This window comes from Martes martes (genome assembly GCF_963455335.1).
Source record: "Martes martes genome assembly, chromosome: 4".
In the NCBI taxonomy this organism is placed as follows: domain Eukaryota; kingdom Metazoa; phylum Chordata; class Mammalia; order Carnivora; family Mustelidae; genus Martes; species Martes martes.
In genome coordinates, this window is record NC_137891.1 from 182,181,501 (window position 1) to 182,192,365 (window position 10,865).

General features: G+C 50.0%; 1 protein-coding gene across 2 annotated transcripts; it reads right to left on the reverse strand.

The window, feature by feature from the left end:
• Window positions 1-1,836: 1,836 nt before the first annotated feature.
• On the reverse strand, window positions 1,837-10,865 carry CFAP107 (cilia and flagella associated protein 107; the record flags this gene model as incomplete). 2 transcript variants are annotated; one of them, XM_080802186.1, is made up of 4 exons in its annotated part: window positions 1,837-2,018; window positions 3,127-3,304; window positions 6,567-6,680; window positions 10,752-10,865. In XM_080802186.1, the coding sequence occupies 4 exons, from the start codon at window positions 10,863-10,865 to the stop codon at window positions 1,837-1,839; spliced, it is 588 nt and encodes a 195-aa protein (XP_080658312.1). The 2 variants fall into 2 exon arrangements, with proteins under 2 accessions (XP_080658312.1, XP_080658313.1); XM_080802187.1 differs by lacking the exon at window positions 6,567-6,680.

The window sequence follows — 10,865 nt, forward strand, 5'->3', positions numbered from 1 at the left end:
GATGGCTCTAGAGTGTGCTGAGGTCAACCTAGAGGAGGCCTGGAGCCAGCAGGTGTCCTTGAAAGGGACGGTCCAAAGCCTGTCTTCCTCTGCTCTGAGTCACATTATTTCTGGACCAGAATCCCAGCCAGCGACACGCATGTGCCCCTGAGCTGAGCGCACAGCAGACCGATACAATCAGTGGGTCTCAAGGCTTTCATTTCTTTGAAGAGACAGTTGTGCACAAGGGCTAAGCATGCCTGCTCTGCGACCAGCCCACCTAGGTTCAAATCCCAGCTCTAGGATTCACTCCCTGTGCAATCTCAGTCCAGCTGGTTAATCTTCATTGTGTCTGCACTTTATTCCCATTTCTGTAAATAGAAATGACATTTATAATCCCTACCTGGGGGCACCTACCATGGAGGGTGGTAAAGACAGTCAATGAGATCATCTCATTTATACCGAGATCCTGGCTTTTGTTGAACTGCTTGTTCAACCCAGAATAAATATTAGATCAGGTTTTCCCTTGCTTTTTTTTTTTCTTGATTATTTGCTAGAATGTGGTAGCAGGTGCCAAAATGTAAGGAAAACATCCATGGAAAAATACTTCTATTCATTTCCTTTTCTCCAAGCAGAAGAAACAACCATTTGTAGTGGTAGATGCGAGGTGGGCTGGCGGGGCGTCAGAATTGTACTGATGCCCTGCCATGGTGGACAGCCAGGTTCTAAAGGATGCAGCTACAGAGGGTGACCTCCTTTCTGATGCTGGCAGGAGGGTTGGGGGTGGAGGGGGGGCAGGGCTCACTTTTCCATGACTTGGAGGTGGGAGTGGCCGAGTTCTGGGAAGAATAAGGGTCTTTGGGCATCCAGATGGGTCGGGGTCTGGACAGAGGTCCACCTTGGGGCAGGGGTGTAGGGAAGCAGCTAGATGGGGCTCAGAGTGTGGAACAGGACTGGGTCATGGTGAGTGGGGGACAGCGTGGGTCCAGAGGGGAGCCCCAGAAGAGACAATGGCTCATTTGTTCATCCAGCCAAGGACGATACACCGAGCGCCCCACCTCCAGTAATGAACGCAGCCAGGCAGGGTGGAGGCAGAAGGCAGAGAAGCCCATTCTGGGCAGACTCGGGCCTGCCATGCTTCTCCAGAGGCTGGACGCCACATGAGGTGGCAGAACGTGCCTTGGGGGACTCCATCCTGGGCAACGACGACGGCACCCAGTCCCTGAGCCAGGACACAGCCCCGGATCTTCTGTCCAGGGGTCCATCCTCCTTCTGAAACACTTGCTGAAAAATTCCCCATCCTCAAACCCAGAAAAGGATTTGAGAGCTCGGAGGTGGGCGGGAGATGCTGTGTGTCTCGCTTCCTCGGAGCCCCGGGTTCAGCGCGCTCCTGGGGGGAGGCAATGACGTGCTGGACCTCTCCCCAAACGCCAGCTCCTGCGGGGTGCCCTCCCATAACCACATTATACTATTCCATGGGGTTCTGCAGCGGGTCTCATGTCCAGATTCCCTTCTGTATGGACCAGACCCTCCTCCCTGGAACATGTTACCTCTCTGGGCCTCAGTTTCCCCTCATGGGAAACGAGGGAGAGGGCCTTCTGCTGTTCTGCAGAATTCTGCATATACACGGCACTCCATTGTGTCAAAGAGATTTAATTGCGAGATGGAAAAGAAGGGAACCTGAGGGTTTGGAGGAGGGGTGGGATCCATGAAACACAGACCATGATTCTAGGGGACCCTTGGCGGGGCCAGATTGAAAACTCTGGGTGTGTCCGCCCCCACCTGCTGCCTGACAGGTCCAACTGCACAGCGGGTCTCCGGTGGGCTCTGCCCGCATTGCCCGTGGAGTAGCCGCTCTCAGAAGCGCGGGACAGGGTGCAGACGAGGGGGAGGGACAGGGATGGCATGCTCGCGCCGGGACAAAGCATGCAGTGGTGGTCTGGGGTAGGACGAGGCGTAAATGCTCTCCCTCGGGGCAGCCTTGGGTGCCAGCCATCTCCACCGCAGCTGCTCATAGAGTCCGTAGTTTGTAGGGGGAGCTGCAAGAGAAAGCTGGGTCTGGGCGAACGGGGCATGGACCGGCCAGGGGGAGGTGTGGCATGAGGCCCTGGAGGCTTTTCGGGGCTGCAGAGCTCCAGAGGGAAGAAGGGCTTGCAGGAGTGTTGGCTCAGGGTGGGGCCCGCTCCCGGCATACTCAGGAGGAACCAGGAGCTGGTACGTAGGCCTTGGATAACTCAGCCCCACGACTGGTGGATGGTGAACCTGCCGTCTCCTGGGGGACTGTCCTACCCTAGCAGGGAAGGGACCAGTGCAGGCTTGTGAAGCTGATCCCAGGGAGAAACCCTTGCAGAAGTAATGCGGAGTGACAGGCAGCTCACCACTGGACCCGGGTCCCTCTGCATCGAAGTATAGGGAGTACAAAAAGTTGCGTGCATAGAATGAGGGTAGCTTGAAATGTCCATCAGATCAAGGCACTCTCTTACAAAAATGCCTTCAAAGTCCTCTTGCTGTGGGAAGGACAAAACCCACACTCCTTGTGGTGGCCTTGGAGCCCCGAAGTGGTCTTCCTGCTGTGGAGTGTCTCCACTCACTATTTCCTCTTCTGGAATTCTCTCCCCCCGACTTCCTATCAACTCAACTCTCTCTTCCGGAAAGACCATCCCTCATCATTCCACCCAAAGGAGAGTCACAGATAACTGCCTCACTTTGTGTCCCTTACTGGGTATCTTCGCCTCGTGGCACATATCCTGGTCCAGAATGATCTTATTTGCCAGACCTTAAGTCATCCATGAACAGTGTCTGATCCCGGACCCACCGGAATGACACTCCCCAGGGGCAGGGATTCCTCCCCATTTGTCACTCCTGTGTCCCCCAGGGGCTAAATCAGGGCAGGGCACCGGGGACCTGGTCGTCACTGTTTATGCAGAGATGATGGATTGAGTTCAGTGCTCCTGCTCCTGCCACCCGTGCTCCCGGTAAACCCAGGCCACCGCGGTGCACAGGGGAGGGCGCCACCCCACAGCCAGCATCCCCTCCGTGGCAAGCAGCAGCCCCGCGGGTCAATAGGGTTCGCCCCCTCTCGTGTCATTCTAACGCTCTCTGGGTGAGTCTTTCAGCACGGGGCGGAATCCCGAATTCCACGAATACCAAGAAGGGGGAAGTCCGACTTCTCTGGGAGCCACTGCAGCTTGTGTCCACTCCAGGAGCGACGCGGGGGCAGGCCCGGGTTGTAGTTGTGCCGGTTGTCGTGGTCATCATAGGTGCTGATCAGATGGCGGTGGGAGGGCTCCTGGTGGTGTGTGATCAGGTGCTTGTATGGAAGCCCCTGGAAGGACAGATACAGGGGGGGCAGGTTAACTGATCGGAGCAAGGCATCCTCAGGGCCGTGGACGGAGGCAGAAGCTGCCGCAAGGGAGGTGTGCGGTGCTGGTGGCGAGTGTTGCTGCCTGGGCCCTGGGGGCCACCACCTGGGAGACACAGCTGTCTGCCCCCCCCCCCACCTCCGTGGCACAGCTCACCTTCACACACACATCCCAGCTTTGTGGCTGTCAGTTCTCTGAGGGGCCCCCCGTGTATGCCAAGTCAATTCATCCCGAGAATGGGCTATGGGGACACATTAAAATGACAGGCAGGACACCGAGCCAAAGAAGCAGCAGCAGAGCCCTCTCACAGCTGCCCTTGTGATCTGAAATTACATCCTCTGATGTGTCTCTAGGCTCCCCTATCCAAGTGCCTATGTCCATGGCCAGTGAAAGATGTTGAATACCAGGCCTGACATACGCACCTTCTATTTCAATCAGTTACTATGGGAAGAGTCAGAGAACGCCCCATAAATTGCCTTCTCCCACAGAGGATTTACGGCTCCCTCAGCTGGAAACTCGGGGAGTGATTTCTTTGGTGGGAGTTATTTACAAGGAGAAGAAAACCGTGTCCTCCTGACTCTGGGACCTTTGCCTGCATCCGTGCCTTTCCGCAGAAAATCCTCTCGGCCCTGGAAGGGGATCTTGGGGGACTGGGCTGATTTACAGGGGAGGATAATGTGGCTTTCCATGTCTGTCCTCTTGTCTGGAGCAGTCAGGGAGGTCTGTGTCTGCTCTGGTCTGGAAATGCCGGCTGCATGTAATAAATAAGGCAGATCACAATGCTGCAGGGAGACGGGGGACAGGCACAGACACGGGGGGCCCCGAGGTCTGCCTCACCAGGTGCCCGGAGTACATTTCCAATGCCAGGGAAAGCAAGTTGGAGGGGTTCCCAGGGAAGTGCTGAGGACGCATCACAGCAGGGAAAGGAGACAGGGATTTTCTCGCTGTTTTTCTTGGTTTGGGGCATGGCCCAACTGTCTTGATGATGCACCTGGGATCTTTGTTTTGATCAGGGATGGTCAGGTGACAGAGAGACGAGTGCCTCGGAAAGAAGTTATTTGGAAAGTTCATGACTTTCTTCCCGAGAGGAGGGGGCACCACCCAGGATCACGTAGGGGAGCCCCAGGGTCACAGAGGAGAGAGCATGGCCCAGGACCTCCAGGTAGTTTCCAAGGGAAGGAACAGGTGAGGCAGGGTTAGCAAGTTTGAGGAGTTTAGGGTGGCAGAGTTCGAATGATTTCAGCCGGCTCTGGGCTAAAGAGGTGCCTCCGGTTATTGGAGTCTGGCCCTGGACTGATTTAAGGCAAAGGGATATTGGCTTGACATGGGAGCATTGTGTAAAAGAGACAGCGGGGGTATGGGCTCTGGGTTGGTTGGTTTGTATCCCAAAGGCGTGCTTGCAGGCAAGCTGTTTACTGTCCTAAGGAACTGGCCAGTCCTGGGAGGGCAGTCTGTCCAGGATTAGCACGGCCCCTAAGATGTCAAACCATCTAAAACACAGAACATAAAAATTGTGATTAATAGACCTGCCTAGTGGAAAAACACAGGAAGGGGGTCCTCCCTGGCGGAGGCTAACCCCATCGATCCATACATAGTTGATTGAAAGAGCAGATGCGCCTTTGCCTAAGAAGGAGGCGGAGTGATGTGGGGATGGGAGCTGGCCGTCCTCGGAGGAAGAGCAGGCTGAAGCCCTCGCAAGAGCCGGTGGGCTGAAACCGCTGGGCAGGGGCCCAGCTCTGTCCCGGGTCCACGCCCACAAGCAGGAGATCTGAACAGAGTCCTTGGAGATGCATTATCCGATTGCTTGGGTCTCTTCTATGTGTATGTTGTCAGGGGGCTTCTTAATTTTAATCAGGTTATATAAAGACTTATTTATTTATTATTTTTGAGAGCGAGACAGCAGGGGGAGGGGCAGAGGAAGAGAGAGAATCCCCAAGCAGACGCCCCGCCAACCACGGAAAGCCCACCTCTCATGACCTCGAGATCATGACCCGAGCCAAAAATCAAGAGTCCGATGCTTAAGCGACTGAGCCACCCAGGGGCCCCTTACCCGGATTCCATATAAGTGCATGTGTGTGGTTATCTCCTCATCAGGGTTTGTCATGAGTCCAAAAGTCTTTAAAAGAGGGCATGGATGTGTATCAAGAACTAGGCTAAGTATCTCTTATATATGGACGATTGGGGGAAAGGAGCCCCAGATCATGGGTTCTTACTTCGACTTCCTTCTATGAACATGCACTTGGGTCTTCGGTGCACACTAATGGTAAAGATTAGCGGCCCCCGAGCCCCAGCACGGTCTGCGGATGCCAGCGTGCTCCAGGGATATCGGCGCAACCCCGGCAGGCTAGGACGGAGCTGAGAACGTGGTGCTGTTTACACGGAGGGGACCCCAAATGCAGGCAACAGAGAGTCCACTCCGGCAGACAGTGAAGAGGGATGCGCGGATACTTCTTGCTTGATTTGCAGATCAGCCACCTGCTTAGTCCCTTACCAACCAGCTACGCCATTTCGGACAAGACCTTCACCACACCCTGGGCACCTTTTATCTGAACATGAGGGTGCTGAGCTGAACAATCTCTTGGGTCGCTTCCAGCTCCAAAATGCTCCCGTGCTGGCAATGCCCACCCCTCACTCCATGCCCCTGCCCTGAGTTTAGGCAGGTATGGGGTTGGGAGGTGGGATCAGAGTAGGGGACATGTCCTGCGGTCGTAGTGCCCTGGTTCCTTCTCCAGGGAACTGCAGCACAAGGGCGCGCAGCCACACTCAATGGGTGAGAGAGGGCAGAACGGCCCCTGACTTTTTATGCGAAAGAAGAGAAAGCTGGGGGATAGATGATAAAAAATACTGTCATCCAAGCATCCCCGCTACTTGCTTTTGGAGGACCCTATGTGATTTCTCACGACGTGCCCCTAAACTCGGTATTTACCTCGTTCGTTTGTTTCCCACACCCTTTGCCTACAGCCTGTTAGGAGAGTGCGGAGGAACTGGGAAATGATCCAGAAGAGTGCTGGGATACAGGGTGGGGGGAACGCTACCAGCTGGAGATTTGGCAGGTTGTAAATAAAGGTGGATGCCATCGGCAGGCCCCGGGTTGGGGAGGGAGCTCTTGAGATCACTCCTGTGTCCCCCGAGGGGGCATTGAGCTTAGAAGAAGCTGGCAGGTGGTGAGTCCTGAGCACCGGCGGGGGAGCCCAGCCTGAGTGTGGGGTCCCCACTCCCTCTTACCTCAATTCTCCTCTTGCCATACCACCTGGAGATCTGGTCTGGTCTGTGGTCTGGGAAGGGGACATACTCTTTTCTGTAAATGCACTGAGGTGTTTTCTCAGTGGCTTTGGTGAACTGGAAAAAGATGAAATCGTCAAGATAACATCTCTGATGTGCCTTCGCACATTCCCGCAGCATCCCTTTCCCTCCCGGGCTAGGGAAAGCTGGGCAGAGAAAGGGTAACCTCGGAGCCCAGGGCGTCCTGCGTGATGCAGGCTTAACCTTGCCCCCTCCTTTCCAGAGCTTAGAAAGGACGGTGCTCAGGCACTTGGCACCCCATGCCTCAGGAGAGCTCTTAGTTGTGTCCCAGGACCACTTCTCACGGTCTGCCCCTGCTCCCTTCGTCTTCTCTCTCCCTGTTCTCCCCTCCTGCTTGCCTCCTTCCTCTCTTTTTCTTCTTCGTTTTCACCTCTTCCCAGTTCCACTCTTCCCCCCTCCCATTATATTGTGTTTCCTGGTTCATTTTTTTTAAAAATTTATCGTGGAAAAATATACATAACAAAATTTACCATTTTGACCATTTTTGCTTAGACAGTCCAGGAGCATTAATTACACTCTTGTGGTTGTGCAACCATCAGTCATCACTTGTCCCCAGAACTTCTTCCTCTTCCCAAACTAAAACTCTGAACCCATTAAACAGCTCCCTCCCTCCTTCTGCCCCCAGCACCCACCATTCTGTTTTCTGTCTCCATGAACTGGACTCTTCTACGTACTTCGTACAAGTGGAATCATACAGTGTTTGTCTTTCCACACCTGGCTTCTTTCACTTAGCATAGTGTCTCCGAGGTTCATCTACATTGTAACATGTGTAAGAATTTTCTTCCTTTTGAAGGCTGAGTAGTATTTCATTGCATACATACCCTACATTTGGCTTATCCATTCTACCTTTTGGCTACTGTGAATAACAGGGCTATGAACATGAATGTATGAATATCTCTTTTCAAAATCCTGCGTTCAGTTCTTTGGGGTATAAACCCAGAAATGGAATTGCTGGTTCATATGGCCATTCTATGTTTAATGTTTTTAGCAACTGTCATACTGTCTACAAGCAGCTGCACCATTATACATTCCCACTAAGCATTCCAATGTCTCCATATTCTCACCAACACCTGCTACTTTCTTTTTATTTCTTTCTTTTTTTTCCCTATCATAGCCACCCTAATGGATGTGAAGTTGTATCTTATGATTTTGATTTGCTTCTCCCTAATGACTAGTGATGTTGGGCATCTTTTCATGTGCTTATTAGCCAGCTGCATAACTTGGAGGAATATCTGTTCAAGTTTTTAAATGGACACCAACTTGACTGAGCTCATATATAAAAACTCTGCCTCATTACAGCCCTGCCACCTCCCATTTTGTGTTACTGATGTCATAAACTTCATCTTGATACAATTTGTGCCCATTAACATAGATTTATAATTATTTTTATGCATTTTTTAAATCCTATAAATATAGGGGAGTTACAAACTAAAATTACGATAACTGCAGTTTTTATATGTGTCCACATGCTTCCCTTTACCAGAGGTCTTCATTTCATATGGCTTTGAGTTACTGTCTAATATTGCTCCGTTTCTTGTAGGGTAGGCCTAGTGGTCATGAACTGCTTCAGCTTTCATTTACCTGGGGATGCTTTAGTTTCTCCTTCATTTTTGAAGGATGGTTTTACTAGCTATAGTATTCTCAATGGATAAATGTTATGAATTGTTTTGTTTGTTTGTTTTTTTGTTTGTTTTTTAGCACTTTAAATATATCACCCCATCTCTTTTTGGCCTGCAGATTTCTGCTGAGAAATCTACTGATAATCTTGTAAATGTTACTTTGTACATGATGTACCATTTTGATTTTGTTGCTTTCAAATTCTTTTGTCTTTGACTTTCAACAGGTTGAGTATACTATGTCTTTGTGTGGGTCTTTTTGGATGTTTCCTTTTGGAGTTCACTGAGATTCATGGATTTGTAGACATATGTCTTGTCTTCAAATTTAGGAAGTTTTCAGCCATTATTTCTTCAAATATTCTTTCTGCCCCTTTCCCTTCTTTCTCCCATAATGTGTATACTGGTCTGCATGATGGCAACCCATAAGTCCCTAGACTCTGATCTCATTTCTTTATTCCTTATTTTGTTTCCTCCGACTCAAGAATTTTGAATGATTTCTCCTTAAGTTCTCTGATTCTTTCTTCTGCTTTTTCAAGTCCACTTTCGGATACCTCTAGTGAATTTTTTTCAATAGAGTTATTATATTTTTCTGCTTCATAATTTCTGTTTGATTTCTTTTTGTAATTTCTATTTTTATTGATATTTATTTTGTTCAAATATTATTTTCCTGATTTCCTTTAGTTCTTTGTTCATGTTTTCTTTTAGCTCTTTATGCATATTTAAGGTGGTTGTTCTAAGGTTTTTGTCCAGTCCATTTAAGGGGAGACTGCCACTAACTAACAGGGTGTGTTCCAGGATGAATGAAGTCTTAAGTTCTTAGGGGCTTTCTGAGTATTCATCTTGCCTGAACCTCTGTGTGTGTGTGTGTGTGTGTGTGTGTGTGTGTTGATTTTTTATTTAGTTTATATACACAGCTACTTTAAAATCCACACACTGGGTATGGTGCATAAACAATGACTCTTGGAACACCGAAAAAATAAAATAAAAAACAAAACTAAAAATAAACTCCTGAATTTCCCAAAGAGTGTCTCCCCTGCTTCTTCTCAAGGCCTTTTATATTCTGTTGCATTCCTCCACCCGTAATCCCGGACCTCAGACTTTCACAGGTTTGTAGTCCCCTAGCAGCTTTCACCTGCTGTAACTACCCCTGCTTTCAACAGCTTTTCCTAGCCTGAAAGATGAACTATGACATGTTTTCCCTATCTGAGCTCTGAGTTAAGCAAAACATGGGTACCAATCCCTCAAGCAGCCTCCAGACAGATTAAAATGTTGCTCCACTCTCTCTGGGTTCAAGGGAAGGAACTAGGAGCCGAGTCACTGCTTATTTTACACTCTACCCTGCTGTTCTAAGGAGAAAATGAGAAAAGAGCAAGGTAAAATATGATGACATTTCCTGCCATCTTGAATGCGACTTTCTAAATTGGGCATTTGCTGTGGACCTTTGACTGCTTTTCAGAGCTCTTCTGTAATTATTCTGGATAGGTTATAGTTGTTTCTTCAGTGTTTCTTTGGGAGAGTAGGGAGCTGGATCTTCTTAGTCTGCCATGTTTTTCATATCACTCCAACTCTGCTCTCTTTATGCAATCTCTTCCAGGTATAGGACCAGCCCATAGTATCCTTGGGTACTATCTCGCCCACGGGAGCCTAGACGGATTGCTCAGCCAGTTCTCCTTGCCCTTGAAACTTCTCTTACACACATCTGCCCCCCAAATAAGGCCAAGTGCCATGAGAACTAACAATGGCCACAGGCCACATCTAGCCGGAGGAGTGGTGACTGCAAATGTTCTCCCTGAAAACAGCCTTTTCCAGTTCTCAGATGTCACCAACAACCTTCCCCACACTAACACCAAAGCTGCTAATTGTATCTGGTTCTCTTTTCCTTGTCCACGTCCCAAGAAGACATGAGGGTATCTCCTTGTCTCTGCAGAAATTTAAGTGGCTCAGTCTTGACTGCCACCACAAATACAGATACCCAATTTCAAGTAGGCCGATTGAGGCCAAGTATTTCTGTGTTGGCCTTTAAAGTACACGGGGAAAGTAAAAACTGAAATGCACAGGCAGGGCAAGATTGTGGAACAGGTGTCAGAGAGCAGCAGCTCATCCCTGGACATCAGCGCAAGCAGTGGCAAGCCTGCCTTGGCAAGTACCACACTCTGGAAAGGGCCAGACCAGGGCGAGCGGGTGTTCTTCAAATCAAGGTTCAGGGGAATTAGGAACAGGGAACACCAGATACCTAGAAACACTCCACTGTAAATAATGCTGGGAGGCTTAACTATGCTGACACCTCTGTTATGGCATTTTCAAGATATAATGGGGACCTCGATGATGGCTTGAATGTAACTCTCCTATGAGGAGCACAGAGTTCCTAATGTCACATTCTTACGATGTAACCACCTATGACCCTTAATTTGGAAATAATAATGACCTCATATCCTTCCTCTGCCTGCCAGGTCTTCCCCCAAGCCCTCGGTCCGATTTCTCCCCTGCTTACCTTTCTCCTCTCTTCCACCCAGTTTCCAGTGAGCACTCGGGTTGAGTACTTGGTCTCGACCTTCCAGCTTGGGGTAGAGAATGACTGTGGACTTACTGCAGTCAAAAATTGCAT